Below are 20,916 nucleotides of genomic sequence, written 5' to 3'. Positions count from 1 at the left end.
CAGCTGGTGAGCACCACTGCCTCACATCTTTGTGGCGTTGGCATCTTCTTGCATGTGCTTTCGCTGCCGTGTCGCACCAAAACATCCTCAATTCAAGACCCCAAATTGTCCACAAGTATGCACTTAAGTGACAGCGATTGTTTGTCGTTAGCGTGAGGGGTTTGAAAATTGTAATCGTTGGTGCATGTCCGTGATTATTATGATGGTTTTAGATCATCGTGTAAAAATGTTTCAATCGCCCGTGCGGTTAAAGCTTTCATGAGAATGTCAGTCTAAAAGGAGAACTGCTTTATTTCTTTTCCGGTGTTTTCAGCGGAGTCACTGCTGGAGTCTCGGTAGATTCGAATCAATTCCGTGGAGGCAGCGTGGGAACAGTTGCCACTCATCGGTGGTGTGAACGTGAGTGTGAACGGTCGCCTGTCTTTGAAGGACTGGCAACCACTCAAGGATGGAGTCCGCCTGTGCCCAAAGTCAAACGGGCTCGTGGGATGCGGTCCAGTTTCCTGCTGTTTGTGCGAAATTTTGGATCAGCTGCAATTGCCGGATTTTCTTTTTTTTCTAAGACCTGCCAGGACACCGTGACAATAATCTAGCCGACTGCAAATAAAAGCAAAAACATTTTTCAGATTTAGTGTTAGCTTTTAAGTAGTTGTTCAAATTCAGACCCGAGTCGATTTCTGCCTTGATTTATAATATAATAATATTCCTTTATTAGTCCCACAATGGGGAAATTCGAGATTCTAACCCAGGCCTCCTGGGGAGACTGGGTCCTGAACGCGGCGCCTTAGACCACTCGGCCATCCTGGCAGCCTTCAATGACAACCGGTTAAGACGAGCGCCAATTTTGATTTCATTTTTTGGGCATGTCAACCGACCTCCTGGAACAGATTGTGTTTTTGTCCCGGAGATTACACTGCTTTCGAATGCAAACGTGTTTTACTGTATTTATCGGAACTGCAATCAAACGGTTGTTTGCTCCCAAAATATTGTCATCCAGCAACAGAGTTGCTGCAAATTTAGAAAATTTAACATCCCACGTGGAAGACTCCAGCCACTAAGCCGAGCCAAGTGTCGAAGTAGCGCGCTCACACACGCACACACTCCAGATAAGCACGACTGGCCCCACACTCACTCGACTCGCTGACTTGCACATGCACACTGCAAACTCCTGCCGTGCTTGTAAAAAAACAAAAAATAAAATCTGCACTGCTCTCAGAAATTCCAGCAACACATCCCGCCCTATGTGGTCGCACACATACACGCAATTAACGTGAGCTCACATCCATCTCCTGGTGCCTCAGCCCCTCCCCCGTGCTCTCCATTACAAAGAGCTGAGGATTGCAATCCTTGCCCAATGTTGTTTCTTTTTTTTTTTTTTAACGTCTTGTTGTGTGCTGCTCTCACCCTCGTGCTAGCCATAAAATTGCCCATCATGAGCACGGGGGGGTTGATGGCACGTGCACGGTGCATTCCAAGCTCATTGGGTGCGGAGGGACAAAGAGCGAGGTGAGATCTTCTGATTCTTACTTTTACGGCAGCCGCGCTTCAGCGCCCCGGCAAAGCGGAAGGAAGCGACTCGCCGGCGCCCGCTGAGCTGACGGGAGTCCTCAAAGTCAACAGTCTTTAAGTGGATCGTTTCCTTGTAAGTTCAAACATTTCCTTGAGAAACATTGAGTGAGAGGCAGGCCATTAAGATGCCGCTTGGCCTCCGCAAAGTCACGGCAAGCCCAGGACTGAATTCAGGACGGCATACGGACAAGAGAAATATTATCGAGAGGTACTGTGTACAGGTAGTGTTTGTGAGCAACCGAGAGTGACGCGGGCCCTGTGACAGGGAAGGTCGCTTTTTGTTTGTCGTCGGCAACAAGTGGGCCTTTTCTGCCGCACTGAGCCACGGGAGGCTTTGAAGCTCAGGCGAGACCTTGATGAACCTTGCTCCCGATGCCTTCACACTCGTCGGGCTTGTTCGTAGATGTTCACGGTCCGCACGGGGGCCAAACCGCATCGGTTCTGGCTGGTCATGCTCCCGCATTCCTCTATACATGTGATCCAAAGTGAGACGTCGTTCCGATCAAGCCGCCCATTGTCCCCCGTGAGGACTTCTCACAGACAAAGACGAGGCTGAGAAGTGGAGAAACAAGTCCCCTATTGATGCGGCCACCAAAATAGGACACGGCATTGTGTAACACTGTAGCGTCTTTGTGGCCATGATGCTCTGACATTTGACTTATGATGTCCGGGTGGCAAAATAAAATGTGTTTCAAATTGCGAGATTGTGGGGCAGCGCAGTTCAAAGAAGAAATCATTAGAATAAAACCAGGAATTGACATTCATCAACATTTTGGCGCGGGCGCTGACAAGAGTTTGGAATACATGTCATATGAATGTCTAGTTATGGAATTTTCCTCCTGGAATCTATCTATCCATCTAGCTAGCGAGCTAGCTGGCTAGCTAGTAAGTCAACATTCCCAAAACAAAATGTTGCCTGCTTGCAAGAGTAAATGTTTGCTTTGGCTGGAGATGGAGGGGACAGGGGGGGTTGGGGGGTGCTGGGGTTGATGATCAAATTAGCTTATTTCCTTGAGCAACAAGTTCATAACGATCTGATTCCAGCAACAAACGTCATTTGGCCACAATTTGTTCTACAAGGAAATACAGTTGATTGTCAAGATAATAAGCACTAATCTCGCCCCGCCACTGTTCCATCTAAATACCTTCAAGGAACTCAAAAGTGTTTTCACAATCTTGCCTCATTCATTCACTGGCAGTTATGCAATCTCAATTAAAAATCATAAAATTAATGATGACATTGAAATATTTTGGTGTATTTTCCATCCATCCATTTGAGCCGCCTCTCGGGGGTCGCGGGGGTGGCTGCAGCCTATCCCAGCCGTCTTCGGGCAGTAAGCGGGGTCATCCCTGAACTGGTTGCCAACCAATCGCGGGGCACACAAACAACGAACGACCATCCGCTCTCACAAACACACCGAGGGACAATCGAGAGTGTTCAATCAATCAACCTACCTTGCATGTCTTTGGGATGTGGGAGGAAAGCGAAGCACCCAAAGAAAAGCCACGCAGGCACAGGGAGAACACGCAAAGCCCACATAGGAAGGCCGGAGTTGGAATGGAACCCACGAACACGGCACCGTGAGGCCATCGTGCTAACCTGTCGTCCACCGTGCCGCGATTGCTTATTTTATTGCACAACTAATTTCATTAATCCATCCATCTTCTGTACCGCTTCTCCTCACTACGGTCGCGGGGGCTGCTGGAGCCTATCCCAGCGACCTTCGGGCAGTAGGCGGGGGACACCCTGAACGGGTTGCCAGCCAATCACAGTAATTTCATGAATACAAAAGTTATTCATCTTCATTTGAAATGTTTTCAAATTAAAGTTTATGACTTTCGACCCACTCCAAAATTAGAGCTAAACATATCAAGTGTTCGTTATTCAATGTTTGTGTGTACGACTACAGGTCATGTGTCGGCTGCGGCATTTCTGTAGGAGAGGAACAACCCTGACAATGAGAGGTCATGCGTGTTTTTTGTTTTTTTTTCTTTTCCTATCAGCAGGCAGAGCAGTCACAGCTCTGGGCCCGTAAACGGCGCCGCCACAGCTGAAAGGTGTAAGCGAGCGCTTTTCAATGCATGAAGAGGCCGAGAGTTGTCAATAAAAGAGCCACTTGTTCGGCCGGGCCCGCCATCTGACTTGAGAGGGACATGTGGTCGACGTGCCCCGATGCACACGGTCACAAGTCACCAGGGTTCATCCTTATCTCTGCTCCCCTCTCACTTTCCATTCCAACGAGTCATTTTAGGGCCCCAAGGCGGCGAGCCGATGACCATATTTCCAAGCGGACTTGAATTCAAATCACTTTGGACGCCGACGACCCGTACACGGCAATGGCTACAAGATTAGTTGTTTTTTCTGAAAAAAATTGTTATTCTTTACGGTCATGTAAAGCTGGTTGCAGACACACTTTTAACATCTTAACTGATGTTTCCAATGATGACCAAAAGAAATATGTGTATTTGTGATGTTACTGCTCCTAAAGTGTGTGGCGAACCAAGACCCAATACCCTCCTCACGATTTGGCTGCCTGTTGCAGTACCAAAATTGACCTGTGAGAGGCGGTACAAGATTCAGAAAGTAATGCGGCTACTGGAATGAAGATGTTCAAAAATGTGGGTGGTGGTATGCATGGTGAGCAGGGGGCAAAGCCATTCTGGGGTCTTGCCAATGCGTGTTTTGTGGCTACTGTATTTATTTTATTAAAAAAAAAGTGGTCCTGACTCCATCTGCCCACTGTTGAAGTGTCCTTGGGCAAGACAATGAACCCTACATTGCTCCCAGTGGGACAGGCAGCATGTGGCTTGCAGGACAGCAGTCACCCATTGGTCTATCAAAGTAGGTGTGAATGGGTGACTGAGAGGCCCTGCGAAGTACCGAATGGTGTAGATTAGGGCGGGGTTAAAAAAAAAAAAATCAATTTATATTGATATGAATTGATTTTCCATTTTATAGCCCGATATGGATTCATAGAAACGTACGGTGATACTTTTAATAACGTCTCTTTCTCCCAAAAATGTACATGACTACACACGCCACCCGAGATCTTAAACAAAATGGCGGAAGCAGTGAAGTCAGCGTCAACAACTGCGTGAAATCTTTGAATCGAAAATCAAAGTGAATCAGGAATCGAAACTCAAATCGATTCGAAACCTTGTGTGTATAGAGTAAGAGGTTTTATGTTTGTATGCGATTGGTGGGGGAGGGGTGGGAAACTGTGGACAGAGATGTGTTTTATGTGTTGTGATGTTTGATACTGTATGTTGGAGCCACTCTAAAATGAGATGCTCATGGATCTAGGAATAATAAAAGAATAAATGAAAAAAAAAAAAAGATTCAAAATTAAAAAAAAAAAAAAAATTTAACAAACAAAATGAAAGAAATGCTCAAAGTTATTGCTATTGTGTAAAACGACGTCCATTTCATCCACCTCCCTCTGGGGACGTCTCTCATTGATTCCATCTTTCCTGTCCTATTTGCGTTCAACTCTGTCAATTTGTAATTCTGGTCATCGTCATCCGCGCCCACTGATCCACACAATCGAGCATTGAACAAGCTCAATCCCTCCCCAACGCTCGTAATCAAATTAGACTTGCCGCAAGTTACGGGAGGAGCAAGCAAAGACTTGAGTGTGAGCGCAAAACAAACAGGAAACGCCCTTCAACCGACATTGGTTTTCTCAATATCTGGCGGCTTATGTAATGAGAAGACAACGGTGGGTGTCTCACTCTGCCATGCGGCGTGCATGCAAATACAGAGCAGTTCAAAGTCGCCACGAGACAAAGCACAGACAATTATGGAGCGATTGTTGACATGCGACTCGGAACGTGTCCAATTTTTTTTTGTTACTAGAATTTAATGGCTGCCTGTCAATTAAATGAAAAAGTGAATAGACGAGTTGAGAGCGGCGAGTACATCGACACAAAACATATGCTAGATAGATTCTAACATGGCACACATTTCACCATTTTGCAGAATTAAACAAAAAGAAATCATTATTTATATTGATGTCATAAGTAGCAACGTGACAAGATTTGCCTTGCCAACAGTGTAAGTCTGGTAGGACACACAACACACCAAGAATTTTTTTGAAATGAGTCATTGAGTGTTTAGTGTCTTAAGATTTTGTACGACATTACCCATACAAAGAAAAACTGAATTTTATTTCATTTAACATGCAATAATTTTTAGGGGAAGGTCCTCTGAATCTTGAATCTGTATTGCAATACAAATAAAAACTGTATCATAATGTTTTGGTCTTATAGGTTAGTGTTAAGATAGAATAAAAGCAAATGCAAAATGAATGACTTTATTATTACAAACATTTGACTTGTAGTCTTTTAAGCGCCACTACAACAGTTGACAAAATTCGTAACAAACAAAAGACAGTACGTCATAAATCAGATGACAACAAAACCCCAAACGGATAAAACACATAAACTATTATTTTAATTTGCTTGACCCGTTTTTTTTTTTTATTTTGTCTTGGGGTATATGCTGTTTGGATTACACTAATCATCATCTTTACAAACAGCTAAAACGTTGGCTCCTTTTATGTTGACTTAACAAGAGTAGCAGAGCACTCTTAGATGGCACTTTGCATTAAAAAAAAAAAAGAAAAGTCGTTTTTACTGAATTTGGTGTTGAAATAATGTGATGGACACAAACGAGTCCATTAATACCATTTTCCGAGTCACTTCCCTGTCTGACTTCCTGTTTCTGCCAAACTATACTTGAGCAAATTTGCAAAGAAAATATCATCATTTATAGTTTGCCATCCTCAATTGTACGCTACTGTAGTATCTGTGACTGAATGCGTGTGACTTTAGAAGGTGCGTCAGCAAACGTGAGTGTGAATTTGGCTCGCTGTTGGCCGTCTAAACCGTTCGTCACGCTGCGTTTGAGTGACCTGGCGTCAGTGTGGTCATGTGTGAATATTTACTTTTTGGTTATTTTGTTGCCTTTGTTGAACAAAGCAAGCGCACGTGCGCCAGCAGCTGTGACTGTTCTTGACCACACATAGAAGGATTACAATTTGGTAGCCTAACTTAAATCAGCTAACAATGTTGACTTTTTCATCGACGTCTAGTTGTGGAACTTAAACTTGTGACACTTTGCAATAGGCACACTGCACTTTAGCTTCATCAAGAATGGCGTGTTCATTCTCAGCCATTAACACACTCTTTGCCTTTTTTAAATATGAGCGAGCCCATGTTTGTTTTTATTGCTCTTATAGCGTGTGCACGTACGTGCATGTGTTTGTTGTGCACTTGAGGTGATCAGCATAAGGCACATCTACGTTGATAATCACAAGTCTACGAACCTCAATCCATGGCTGTCGTAGTACCAGCACTGACCAGTGAGAGGCAGCATGGTTCCACAGGACACCCAGTATGCCGGAAACTGCAGAGAAGAAATTGCAAGGCGGACTGTTAGTTTATCTGCTGAGTACATTTGGGAGAAGAACTTCTGAGTGGTGAATGACTTGTGCCACACGTTATCCAAACTTTCAACACAATCGGTTGCTCCTCTATTCGTGTTTGGTAACAGCTTCAACGAGCATCCTGATTGGCTGTTGTCGCATTTCATGTCACAATCACATGGCTTACTGCGAATTGGTGTTAACATCCCACAAATGCCTACTCGAGGGAATAATAAATACATATCGGGCATGTTTCACACTTGTATCAACCATTTTCCAAGCAGATAAAAGGGGAACAATCCCTATGAACACATGCCCCACATGCCAGCACAGAATCACTGACAATCATCTTTTCGAGACGTCCGAAAAATGAGGGCTTTGCAAAATTTGATCGCAAGGGGGAAATTGCTTACGTTGGGCCCGATCATCGGCACGTGTGGACTCGGCTTTAGTGACGGTAGGAGGGTGAGGAGACAAATCCCTCCCGGGAACATTAGCAAACATCCGTTTCTTCACATTCACGCTGCAGCCACTCTGCATCAGACCGTGCAAAGACGAATGCAATTTCACTTTTAATTTGCTCAATTTTAATATCTCCATAAACCTCGCTGAGCGTAGCCGTCACCGGCGCAATCACATTACGACAGCCCGGTGTCCGTTTTAATAGTGGCAAAGTCAATCAATTTTATACGAGCTGAAATAGGTGCAAGAAGTCATTTGAGGTGGGTCGTCATCGTCATCATCATCATCATCATCAGAGCTGGGCAGTCCGTCCCGGGGGCGGAAGGGTCCGACTCTCCGGATGCCCATTTTTGGGACGGGGGGCATGGAGTGACAATTTTTAACAAAGGCCGGAGGTGGATTTTAGTCCTGCCCACGAATCGGCCCTCGTGCGTGTCATGTGTTTGCGAGGCAGACAAAAATTACCTAGTCAGCAAAATGGGCAAACGACAAAAATTGCCTTTGAACGCATCAAAAGCGCCACTACCAACTGTGCGTACTTAATTGCATTGGGCACGTTCGCGGAGAAGAAAGAAGAAGAAGACTAAGAAGACGGAGACGTTAACCCACTTCAGTTTGATGAAACACTTCCCACCATAATAAGACCATAATCAGGTAAGCGGATTTGAATAGTAAATTAGCCAACGAATGATCTTTAAATAAACCTCTGCCGTTAGCATCGCTCCGTTGGCGAGGTCTTTTCTTTTGTTACGGGGTCAGGGGCTGACAATTTTTAAGAATAAGAATACGCCTGGAGGACGAGGGACTGACCGGCAAAACAGGGCCAAGCGCCAAGCTTTGACAATCAACATCCATTTCTGAAGTTTCGTCAGTCTTGTTGTTCCCAGACGTCACATTGAGAACAGGTATAGACAATAATTAACACTCCAGCACGTGCCCTCGCACCTGACTTTGCCAACACTAGACCATGTGACCAAAACATATTGCAAAATATGGCATGACCTTATCATCATCTTTGCTTAAATGTGATTCGCGCATTCCAAAGAGGTGGAATTGCCTTCGGTTTGTCCGCCCGCCGGCGTGTTCTTTGCAGGGAGAGACGGTGGGCAGCCAAAGGAGCTCTTCAACGTAGGAGGTTAATGTGTGTCGGTGCTCACTTGTCATCAGTAATTGAAGGGAGCGACTTTTGGAAATGAGGTGGCGAGGATGAGGCCTTTAATTAGATTGAGACTGGTGCAGGATTAGAAAACTGGAGCATGCACCACAGTGGTCTATACATTAAGGCAGACTTTTAATGTGCCAATCTGTGTGGCATGAGTGACATTTTAGGGAGCACCGGTTGATTTTATAACACGTCACTTAACCACAGAGATTACCTCCTGGAACAACAAAACCAATCCTAGTGTCAAACGGATGTTTCATTCCCCCTCCATTATATGTGTGTCTAACCTTACCCATGTTATTGTTGGCTCATTTTGCTCAGCAGCTCAAAGTCAGGCAACGTATCGTGGAATCGCCATGACATCTAGTGGGGAATACCCGTGTCAATTTTTCAACTAAAAACAACTTGGGTTTTTTATATTAGGTGTTTAAACCAAAACCTATAAACGGACCATTTGTTTTAATATGATGACAAAAATAACCCACGTTGACTTGTAAGGCCTCCGTTTACTTGAATAAAGTTATACAACGCAAACCACATCCACGAGCTTCCAATCCGGAAGACTTTCTGTGGAATGAGCGGAAACCACGGCTACTGATTGGCCGACCTTTAAAGGGGCGCGGCATGGAGGTGAACTCATGAGTGACTCCGGAAGTAAAGAAGCTTGCTAAAACCATGTGACAACAACAACGGAAGTGTAACCCGGCTGTTGGGATACAGAAGCAAAACGTATTTATTTATTTGCTTAATTCGATTGTGTGACTCTATACTACCGAGACTTTAAATATGGGATGGTAAACCAACAATAATAAACTGGAAATGTTGTAAAACATATTAATAATAAACCTGTTTATTTATAGGTTCAGATTCATGAATTAGGTCACTGATAGTGTAGTGGTACACTCGCCCGAGTTGTGTGCGGGCAGCGTGGGTTCAGTTCCCACTCAGTGACGGTGTCTATGTCTACCCTGTGACTGGCTGGCGACCAGTTCAGGTTGTAGTACGCCTTTCGCCCGTAGTCAGCTGGGATAGGCTCCAGCACCCTCCCGCGACCCTGTACACGATACGCGGTGTGGATAATGACATGACATGATTCATGAATTCTATCCATTATCTGAGCTGCATATCCTCACAATGATTGCGGGCAGATTTATGAATTGTCGCCCGTTGTTTTTGGATTACTTGAGATAAATTGATAATTTTAGAAGGACATTGAAGAGGCTGAAAACAAAACAGGCAGTTTTACGGTAGTATGATTTTTTTGTTTTCTGAGTCTACCTCAATTTCGTTCATATTTTTTCTTTGTTTATTTTTGGTGAGACTGCACAGTTGGAGTATGTTGTTTGTGTACTCAGTTTCCAATACAAATGTTTCATTGGAAACGATTGTTATCACAAGTATTGATTAATGATTATTTTTGAAGAAATAGTTTTATATTTTAAACTATTGCATGTATAAGAACACATCGGTCATTGTGAAATATGAAAATTAAAATAAAATAATTAAATAATTGTTGTATTTATGAGACAATATACGCAAAAATGTAAGGTAATTTATTATCCAGACTGCAATGTAATCTAATATATACGCAATAAAAATACTAACCAGTAGGAGGCAGCAGTCCACTGAAAGTCCTTCAAATCGAGGCAAAGTGTAGTCGAAGAAGAAACGTCGAGGAAAGTCAACCTGTCCTGCACGTGTTGCCGTAAGCGTGTCAAACATCCTCTCGAATACAAACAAAAGGTGCGAATCGCGCTGATAAACGCGACGCATCCGTTCAACTTGACTGGCTGTCGATGCGTACTAGCTTGGTAAGGAAGCCGACCTTGATTTCGCGCACTTGTTGACGCACGAACCTTGTCGGTTGTTAACAACGAGTTCTTCCCACTCGTAAGCTAACGAGACTCGAGTTTGCAGCATTGTCGGAACATCGCGATGATTCAAATCAAGTCAATTGACGTTTGCAAATGAATGCAAAAACGTGAGTGGTCTTGTTGCTTGAGTGCGGAACCGCCGCTAAGCTAAAACTCCCGCCATTTCACTTGCACGGCCACCATGCTTGAACGACGTCTTCGTGCACACGTCCGGTCCTCGAGAGCCCCTCTTCAAACTGCTTGTCATGTTTGCCTCCTCCAACGCAACAGATTCAAATGATCCATAGCAAGCTTTGCACGAGCCGGATAAACATCCCGATCATTTGAATGAGGTGTGCTGAAGGAGGGAGACATCTAAAACTGGCTACATGGGGGCTCCTGAGGCCCGGAGCTTTAAGTAATATCAAGTCAAACTACTCTCCGTTTGAAGTCAGTGGACAGCCGCGAACGTCAAAGAGTTTGTTTGCAGGCTTCTTTGGATCATTGTCATACCCTGACCTAAAGGTGATGCAACTAAAAAAAATCAGTAATCAATTTAGTCCACAACTACTTTGATAATTGATTAGTTGTAGAGACCCATTGGCTAACGTAATATTATTCTGTTCCTCTCGTTTACGCCATAGTGTCTGATTTTGTCTGTCCTCTATCAAAGCCAACAAATTTGCTTGTTTGACCCAAGTAAGACATTTGCACACACTTTCCCTTTGGAAATCAACTAATGATGAAAGGAGATTTCAGTTTCATGTCTCCCTCTTGTGCGATATTGCTATCTTTGTGTTACTTTGGTTTTGTTTAATCATTGAACATACCAAATGAAATGCAGTAATTGGTTAATAATAATCAGGGCAAATAGATTTTGCAATAAAGTTGAATGCATTTTCTGAAATTAGTAATTCCAAAAACAGTTTGATTGTGAGACAGCTCTTGTTGGGATGTCAAATGTTAATTTATTAGTGAGATTTTATACTGCCCAACAAAAACATTAAATGCAAAACTTTTAATTACGCAGAAGTGATGTTCCCCTGAAATCTTCAACAATACATAAAAACTTGGCTTTCTGAAATAATTGAAACTTGTCATATGATTACATCATGAATGGAACCGTGTCAAAAATATAAAACAATGAGGGAAAAATGGTCAGCAAGGCGGTCGCTGAACATGATGTATTCTTTGGGGATTTTTTAGTTTTGGAAAGGAATTTTCTGATGTTAAAAGTGGAACCAGAAAAGGCACCTATTGCGACACAAGAATGTGGGAGGCTGCTCTGTACACGATGAGCAGTGTGGCGAACCCTCGCTTAAGTCCTGGTGTGGGATTTGCTTCTTCCCATTTTTTTTGGGGGGAGGGGACCCTGTCGTGCACTCTTCCCTGAAAGGTCAATGCCATGAAAGTAGTTCTTTGTTGCCTTCTAGTTGAATCAGGTTTGATTATTTGAGTGTTTGTTTGGTCAACAGGCCTTGAATGCGCCTCGTGCACAGTGAAAGCGAAAGTGTGCTTGCGCTTCTCTCCGGATGCACCTGCGTGCGACCAAATAATTGCCCCTCTACCTTGCTGTGACAATTTGTCTGCATTGGCTAACATTTATTTTGGTGTGTAACTGTCAAAATGTCTTCTGTAAAGTGCTTGCACGTTTTTTGCTCGTGCGTGATTTTGGCTAGTACGCCATCCAATACTATTGACGAGCCTCACGTGAAAGTGTCGAATGATCAAACCGTTGACGACGGTCCTTTTTATTCTTCGTCGTATTTCGACACCATTTGTCTTGTGCGTCCAGCTCTCCTATGCCACTATGAAGTACATCCTGGTCACCGGCGGTGTGATTTCCGGCATCGGCAAGGGCATCATCGCCAGCAGCGTGGGCACGCTCCTCAAGTCGTGCGGCCTTCACGTCACAGCCATCAAAATCGACCCGTACATCAACATTGACGCCGGCACTTTCTCGCCTTACGAGCACGGTCCGTCTTCCGGACGTCTCGGCTCCTTTTTGTGCCGTGCGTTGATAGTTGACAAGATGGGTCCGAATATGCGTTCTCAGGTGAGGTTTTTGTGTTGGACGATGGCGGCGAGGTGGATCTGGACTTGGGGAACTACGAGCGATTTCTGGACATCCGCCTGACGAGGGACAACAACCTGACCACAGGGAAGATCTACCAGTCGGTCATCAACAAGGAAAGACGAGGCGACTACCTGGGCAAGACCGTGCAAGGTGAGAATGAGCTGATACCCCCCCCCCTCTTTTAACATCTCTGTTATTCGAGGACCAATAGACTGAGAAACAGTTTCTTTCCGAGAGCCATCTCCATTCTGAACTCTCACACACACACGAGAACACCCTTACCTTGCAGAACAGCATTGTGATGTGTTTTTAATATACCCTATTCAGTACTAAATTCCATTGCACTCTCTTATTTATTTATCTAATTTATATATTTGTCTGTATTATTGTTGTATTGCACTGGAGAGGGGAGCCCTCTAATCTCGTTGCACACTTGAGTACAATGACAATAAAGGCATTTCTAATTCTAATTCTAATTCTAATTTGTTGACTTGGTTACCGAACGGTATTTTTCTGATAAAGCTTTATGTTCTGAAATCTTGGTCATAAATATAGACTCCATTCTTTGGCAAAACGTTACCATATAGTTACATAATATTCATTTATGAAGTCCATTAATTGTAATTAAAATGTTTGAAAGAAAAAAATTTGTCATTGGGAAACGGAAGAAGCTCATAAAGCTTCATTGGACACTTCATGCAAATGGAAGCAGGAACTAAAAACAAAAGTTTAAAAAATATTTTTAAAGTATGCAGCATAATTTTTTTAACTTTTCTTTGTTAAATTTTTTTTTTTTTTTTTAATTTTCAAAATAGCTCTTTTTTTTAACTCAAAGGCAGTAAGTTAGACATCATTTGAATGCCGATCTAACAAACTACAAAAAATGAATTATATTAAATGGATTTTATGTTTGTTAATTGTGTAAAATAGATGACCATTTCGGTACATTTATTTTTTTTTCTCACTATGCAATTTTTTTTTTCACACTAATTGTGCTGGCCGTCAACTCCAGTTTTTTTTTTTTGTACAAAAACCTGACTTCCGCTTGCTGTGATGTTTGCAAGGCTTTGCCCTTTTCAGTAGTTCTAAGAAGGTTCTAGTTGTCTGTTTCCCCTTCGTCTAGTTGTTCCTCACATCACGGACGCCATCCAGGAGTGGGTGATGCATCAGGCCAAGGTCCCCGTGGACGGGGATGGCGTGGAGCCTCAAGTTTGTGTCATCGAGGTCAGTTTGCTCGGCTTTTAAACACAACTGGCAAACAAGACTGAATGTTTTGCAAGCTGCGCGTTTCCCGAGGCGTTGACGCGCACGGACATCTGTCGGGTGCGCCGCTATAGGCGTGTATGTTGATTTATTTTTTTGTCCAATTACGCCACAACGCGCTCCGAGCCAATGTGTGTTGTCCGCAGCTGGGGGGCACGGTGGGCGACATCGAGAGCATGCCCTTCATCGAAGCCTTCAGGCAGTTTCAGTTCAAGGTGAAGAAGGACAACTTCTGCAACATCCACGTTAGCCTCGTGCCGCAGGTGAGCGAGAGTCGAGCCTCATTTTTGCAGCGGTCGGATTCAAAGTGCTTTATATTAATTGGAATGTATATTTCAAAAATAAAGGTCTAATGCTCGTTTCAATTTTTTTAATGGTGATTTTCCTCGCCCATTGCCAATAAATAAAAATAGATTGATGTTTTTTTTTAATTGAATGGATGTGTTTTTTTTTGTGGTTGTTTTTCAAATATGAAATGCAAATTTGGATGGGCTACATTCTTGAGTTTTTTTGATGATTTTAAAATAAATGTATGCACCAATCAAAAAAGTCATCCGCTTAATTTTGAATATATTTGTATGACAAGTATTTTAATACAGCGCTCAAGACTTGATATTTGATAAGAATACACGTGAATGTTGTTCAATGAGTTCTTTTTTGCTTTTCCTCCAGCCAAACACGACAGGGGAGCAGAAAACGAAGCCGACGCAAAACAGCGTGCGGGAGCTGAGAGGCCTCGGCTTGTCTCCCGACCTGGTGAGGCAAAACATCCGCAATTCAAGATGTGGTAGCGAACACGCGTGAAAAGAGAATTCCGATGTGTGCTTCAGATCATGTGCCGTTGCGCAACGCCCTTGGAAACGGCGGTGAAGGAGAAGATATCCATGTTTTGTCACGTGGAGCCCACGCAGGTGACCGAGACAACTTTGGGGCCAGTTGCTGAGTTGTTTATTGTCTCCGACCCCCCCACCACCCAAAAAAAAAAACCAAAACCCACAAGGCCATAAATCTGAAACGGTGTCTCGCAGGTGATCTGTGTGCATGACGTGTCCTCCGTGTACCGAGTGCCTCTGCTGCTGGAGGACCAGGGCATCGTCAGCTACTTCTGCCAGAGGCTCAACCTGCCCGTTGAGATGAGGCCCAGAAAGATGCTCTCCAAGTGGAAGGAGATGGCCGATAGGTGGGCACACTTTTACTTTTGCTTTGTTTGTGTCTGTTTCTGGAATTGGATCAAATCTGGCTTTTTAAATGTGCATCGTTGTTTACGCCCCAGTTCTCCATGAATAGAAATAATCGAATTGTGCTTCACAATTGTATTCGAATGTCTATTGGTGAACATTCTGATGGACTTGCTCTTTAAAGATAAAATGTCAGATCAACGAGTACAAATAAAAGGGATAAGAAAGGCCATCACGGGCTGTGATTGGTTGGTGAGCTGATCAGGGCGTTCCCCGCCTCTCGCCCAAAGCTCAACCATGACCGCAATGAGGACAAAGGCGATCGAAAATGAAGATGGCCTCGGGTTAAAAAAGAGAAATAAAAGTCAACTAAATGCTGGTACGGGCGGGGAAGATGAATTGCGCGGGCCGTAAAAGATTTTGTGGCTCGATGAGTTTTACTTCTTGGTGAATGGAAACGGAGAATTTATCTTTTCAGCAGCACAAATAATTTATTGCCCTTTTGTGATAGCTTTCAGTGTTGCTGAAGAAAAAGAAAATGTTTCCGATGAAATGCTCATTTTAGTCTGTTCATATATCCAAAAGATCTTCACTCGTCTCCCCTGTCGTGAACGTCTTCTAATGATCGACTGCGTTTAGCATATTTGACAAGAACAAAAAGACCATTTATGGCCACTAGAACATAATTGAACGAGCTCAATTCAGCAGCTGCCACAGTCTTTTGAGTTTCGACTTGAATCCATGTTGATGATTTTTTTAAATTAATTTATTTTTTATCCCTCGCATGTCCTCCTTCACATTGCAGGTCCGATCGTCTGCTGGAGCACGTTTCCATCGCGCTGGTGGGCAAGTACACAAAGCTGTCAGACTCGTACACGTCTGTCATCAAGGCCCTGGAGCACTCGGCGCTCGCCATCAGTCACAAGCTGGAGGTCAAGGTATGGAAGGAGGAAAATAAATAAACGTCTCGCCACGGCCTGTCACGGTGTTTGCCTGGCATCTATTTGAACATGCTGCCATTCCAGTACATAGACTCGGCCGACCTGGAGCAAGCCACTTTGCTGGAGGAGCCGGTGAAATATCACGAGGCCTGGCAAAAACTATGCAGCTCCAAGTAAGTCTTTTCACGACCATGTTTGTTGTAGCCACAAGATGGCAGCAGAGAGCCGCAGCTTCACCCCATCTTGCGCTGTGCTTTTTTTTTTTTTTTTTAATTCAGGCTTCTTTTTTTTCCCCTCTAACTTTAATAGTTCATGGGTGTCTTGATGGCACGTATGCGAAGTGTTTTCCCTGAAAAGGACCAAGAATTTTAGCTCGCCGTATTGTCAACTTGACCGAGCTATCGATGACTGCATTTTGGGCTAACGGAGGATAACGCTCATCTGTGCATCCAACAAAACTCACCGCAGCTCTGCTTTCCATTTTAACTGCAGAACGGCTTCTTCACAGATGAGATGCATGTTCATAAATTAGAAGAGGAAAACAAATTGTGGTTGTGTAATTTCACTCTTGACAAGTGGCCGGGCATCCCCGAGATTATTTGCATATTGTCCAAACGAACCTTGAAGCCCCCTTGCAAGCTTTGTCTTGCTAATTCTACCACAGGACTTGTAGTAGCAAAGTGCCTTTTTTCCCTCCTTCAAACTACTGTTAAAAAAAAAAAATTGAACGGTTGAGCTCGACCTTTTTTGTGTCTCCATTTGGATAACAAGTTTCAGTTAAAAATGTTCACCAAAAATGTTTATTGAGGCCAAATTGTGAGGTTTTTTTCTTGTCAATTTAGATGTTACAGCACATTATTTTTCTTTTATGTACGTTCCATCATTTTTAGTGAATTCCACAAGTCTGGCGGCCTCTTGTCACGTTGCGTTTTCCCGTTTTTGTTTTTTTGTTTTTTTACGTCATGTTCATGCTGTGTTAATGCCGCAATGTTTCGTTTCCCTCCAGCGGCGTCTTGGTGCCTGGTGGTTTTGGTGTGAGAGGGACAGAAGGCAAGATGTTGGCTATCCACTGGGCAAGAAAACAGAATAAACCCTTCCTGGGTAAGAAATCAAGCACTTGTCTCAATCGCAACACAAGTTAATGAAATCCAACGCATTGGCGTGTTTGTCAACCTTCGAAACTTTCACAACAACAATTCCACTCTGTTAAATTAGTGCTCGTTTGTCAAGGCCAAATTTTGATGACGGCCTGTCTTGATGAGGCGCACCGGCGCAACTAAAGTCTCTCGTCATCGTCTCGCTGCGTTGTTTGAAGAGCACTTAAAATAAAATCCATTGGACGGAAGTGCTGCAAACGAGCCGTTGTCGTCAAGCAGCAGCGGCAGTTGAGAGCTCTTCCTTTGAAAAAATGCCGTCGGTCTTGTTTGCGTGCAGGCGTGTGTCTGGGCATGCAGCTGGCCGTGTGCGAGTTTGCCCGCAACGTTCTCGGCTGGGAAGGTGAGCGCTTGCCGATGGCGACACACAAATGTTTGATTCCGTTTTCAGTTTGGAGGGAGGAGGAATTTGATTTGCGTTGCTTTTGTTTTCTCAGACGCCAACTCCACAGAGTTCAACCCGGACTCCAAGTACCCTGTGGTAGGTTTCTTTGTGTCCTGCTGTGCTTTTAAAAAGGAAAGAAAAACTCTGACATGCACAAAACTGAATAAAATGACTCCTAAAAAAATTGTTGGCCCTCCAATCACCATCCAAATTTGGCAACAATACGTTGCAAGTAGAAGAGTAAGCAAAAGTGTTTGTCACAACAAGGTAAAGGTTTTTATCACTTGTAAAAAATTAAACTGTAAAATGCATGCACTGAAATTATTGCGTTAAATAAATATTTGACTTCAGTAAATCGAGTTGACTAATTGTTTTGCGTAGTGTTACTTGTATCAGCCTCGCTGTCGTTTGGCGGGAAAGACGATTTGCTGGCGTCTGTTTGTCCGGAGTTGCCGTTTTAAATGCCGTCGTCGGTTGTCGGCAGGTGATCGACATGCCAGAGCACAACCCGGGCCAGATGGGAGGCACGATGAGGCTCGGTCAGAGGCGAACCATCTTCAAATCCCAAAACAGCGTTCTGAGTACGTGCACATTCGGGACCACCGCCGTCTTTTGCAAGCCGCTTGACTTTGAATGACCCTTGACAGGAAAACTCTACGGCGACGTGGACCACGTTGACGAGCGCCACAGGCACCGATTTGAGGTGAGTCGCGTGCCGTTCCCAAGCGGCGGCCATCTTGGATCAGACCCATTTGGGCTCCGTTGGAATCTGCGGCAGATGATTTGATGTCTAAACACCCACCCCTCCTCCTCCTCCTCACTGCAGGTGAACCCTGAGCTCAAGCACCACTTTGAAGAGAAAGGCCTTCACTTTGTCGGCCAGGACATGGAGGGGGAGCGCATGGAGATCATTCAGTTGGAGGGTGAGTTCATCACTTGATCCGTCACACTCTTGACGAAATCAATCAAAGTTGAACAACAACTCGCGTTATGCCGCCATCGACGTGCCGGTCGAGATGTAACAAAGGGGTGGATTGCGCTTGTGAAAAGCGAGTCGTTACCTTAGTCAGCTGCCTAAGGGGGGGGGGGGGGGGTCGGGTTGGAGCTGGATTTAACGACAGCGCTAATTTGCCGGTCGAATTTCAAACAGCAATTGGAGCCTGTTGGCCTTGGGTGAGGCGCCAGAAGGTCCCAAGTCAACCGGGACCGAATGTCGCGACGTTTGGTGGCGTCCAGGATTTGGATTTCTGCCAGGCAGGACAAAACTGGCCACAATTCGCATCTGTGGCTCAACCGGCAAAATTCTGTTTTTTAATGATGAATATTTTGGACTAAGCCGCAAAAAAATGAAGCGAAAAGTGGTGAGGGAGTACTGTAATGAGTTAAAAAAAAAAATTTTTTAGATCTCATGGTTACAAGAACGATATCAATTCCAGGCAGAACATGTTACAGTTTGATGCTGCTTTGCTGGAAAGTTAAACAAGTGCTCAAGAACAACAAAATAATTTTCAAAAGCTGGAACTCGTTGTTGCTGACGGCAAGCGTCATAGATCTCAGTATTGTTCCATCTCGTCTCGTCTCGATCACGAGCCACGAACTTGTCCGTCCTTTAATGTCCTGAGCTTGCAGTTTTCACCCTGGCGTTTGATTGGTCACATTTGTTGTGGGATGAAGCGTTGAGAACGGCGACTTCCCTCAAGGCCAGCGGTGCACAAAAGCACTTTTTCGGCGTGTTCAATGCTCGCGCTGCAATTCACTTAACGGCTTTGTCTTTGCCTCACGCTGAGGCTTGTTCAAAGAGTCGCTAACACGCCTCCACTTGCAACGCCGACGTTGGGTGGCTGCGATTCATGATGCTCTTTTTGCAGTCTTTGTCCAAAATGAATGCGTCCTCGCAGTTTTTACTTTTGCAGTGATCATGTTATTTGCTTTTGCTTTGTACTTTTTATTTTTATCTTAATATCCTACAGGGATGCATCTGATTTTCTTTTTTTTTTTTCCTCCCATTTTAGGAGTCTGCCACATACAGATTTGTATTTGATATTTAGAGCCTATTTGCAATTTGTGTGTGCCAAAATAATTGAGATCTCTGCGTAGTTTGGTTTTGTTTTCACCAACTTCTCCACAAGTACGCCAAATGACTCCCGATGACTTTTTTAACGTGCGCTGGAACATGTGACTGACACGCATGCGTAGTTTCATATACGAGCGGTCGGTGATCGGGAAAAAAAATCATTGTGGAGGTCAGCGATGGAAAAGCCAATGAATTTCATTTTTGTGACGCGTTTCTTTTTTAATGAGCAAATCGATTATGTCCGTAATGAACGCATCCAGTCATGGCATTAAATAGATTGAATAATTAATTACGAAACCATTTTTTGTCACACGTTGGCCTTCATTTTGCTTCTCAAACAACTTACAGCCTTTCTCACCTTCTCAGTAGAACAGGAATATTAGTCGTTGTTTGCAGAGGATAAAGAATAGATGACTGCCAGTTTGAAAATGCGTTGCTTGAAAGCTAACAACTTTCTTTTCAGAGCATTGCTACTTCATCGGAGTGCAGTATCACCCCGAGTTCACCTCCAGGCCCATCAAACCTTCTCCGCCCTACTTCGGCCTCCTGCTGGCTTCCGCCGGCAAACTCCAGAGCTACCTGGCTAAGGGCTGCCGTCTGTCTCCACGGTAACTCGCACAAAAACAAAAACCTTCCCTCGTTGGCCTCGCCGCGGTAACGCCGGTCCTCCCGCTTTTCGCAGGGACACGTACAGCGACCGCAGCGGAGGCAGCTCTCCCGACGTCGACGTCGACATCGCCGAGCTCAAGTTCCCGTCCTTGTCGTGAGGCCGCAGGCGGCGCAGCGCCGACCGCTAGACAAAGTGCCGCTCAAAACGACTTTTCGTGCTTTTGGGGAAAATATTCCGTTGATTTACTTATCCTCTTTGGTGGCTTCGAGGGACGTTGAGAATAACGATGATGTGGTTGTTGTTCATGAGCAGCTGCATCGCGTTTTATGTCGCGGGTGACGAGGGGAGTTTAGAAGGCATTTGCCTCTCAAAAGGTTCGACATAAATGACTCCTTTTGCATTGCCGAAAGTTGCGGGCGTCGTTGGTTGTCCTGCACACTCCTCCAGTCGGTCGTCTCAGTCCTGCAATTTGATGTACATATCGATCATTTGCTCACTGACATTGAGTGTATATACTGTACAAGTTTTGTATGAACACACAAAAAAAAATACTTCAGGTTCAGTTTGATCACCTCTGCCTTGATGTAATAAAGAAACGGCCTTGGCGTAAAGTTCCTTGCTTTAACTTTTGCCTTATCGTACGCTTGGAGCATTTTCATGGCGTGGTCATTCAACTCTTGAATTTCATTGTCAGTTCAAGTTTGTCCTCCGTCACAAAAAGGTCATGCAGCTTAAACGAGCATCCTTGAAGATTTCTGTTGC

The 20,916-nt window shown here is 44.3% G+C and overlaps 1 protein-coding gene across 2 annotated transcripts; it reads left to right on the top strand.

Annotated features, from left to right (window-relative positions):
* The first annotated feature begins 10,249 nt into the window (after positions 1-10,249).
* On the top strand, positions 10,250-20,765 carry ctps1b (CTP synthase 1b). Of its 2 annotated transcripts, none has more exons than XM_088307348.1 (18): positions 10,250-10,430; positions 12,268-12,448; positions 12,529-12,699; positions 13,673-13,773; positions 13,959-14,075; positions 14,485-14,568; positions 14,643-14,723; positions 14,841-14,992; positions 15,796-15,928; positions 16,016-16,104; positions 16,938-17,032; positions 17,366-17,428; positions 17,523-17,566; positions 17,955-18,051; positions 18,118-18,173; positions 18,297-18,393; positions 20,008-20,152; positions 20,227-20,765. In XM_088307348.1, the coding sequence occupies exons 1-18, from the start codon at positions 10,416-10,418 to the stop codon at positions 20,309-20,311; spliced, it is 1,806 nt and encodes a 601-aa protein (XP_088163474.1). In that variant the 5' UTR covers positions 10,250-10,415; the 3' UTR covers positions 20,312-20,765. The 2 variants fall into 2 exon arrangements, with proteins under 2 accessions (XP_088163474.1, XP_088163473.1); XM_088307347.1 differs by lacking the exon at positions 10,250-10,430 and adding an exon at positions 10,729-10,997.
* Positions 20,766-20,916: the final 151 nt, after the last annotated feature.

Source organism: Idiotropiscis lumnitzeri, chromosome 10, assembly GCF_059441095.1.
Source record: "Idiotropiscis lumnitzeri isolate Australia: NSW breed Sydney's pygmy pipehorse chromosome 10, RoL_Ilum_1.0, whole genome shotgun sequence".
NCBI classification, from domain to species: Eukaryota; Metazoa; Chordata; class Actinopteri; order Syngnathiformes; family Syngnathidae; genus Idiotropiscis; species Idiotropiscis lumnitzeri.
Note: the sequence above shows the minus strand (reverse complement) of the source record. Positions and strands in the feature narration are given on the sequence as shown.

Excerpts from the sequence above, each read along its gene's own strand:
- ctps1b (XM_088307347.1), top strand. The coding sequence starts at position 10,821 with ATGAGGTGTGCTGAAGGAGGGAGACATCTAAAACTGGCTACATGGGGG. Across the intron at positions 17,567-17,954 it reads CGGACTCCAAGTACCCTGTG|GTGATCGACATGCCAGAGCA; the intron begins GTAGGTTTCTTT and ends GGTTGTCGGCAG. Across the intron at positions 18,052-18,117 it reads ATCCCAAAACAGCGTTCTGA|GAAAACTCTACGGCGACGTG; the intron begins GTACGTGCACAT and ends GACCCTTGACAG.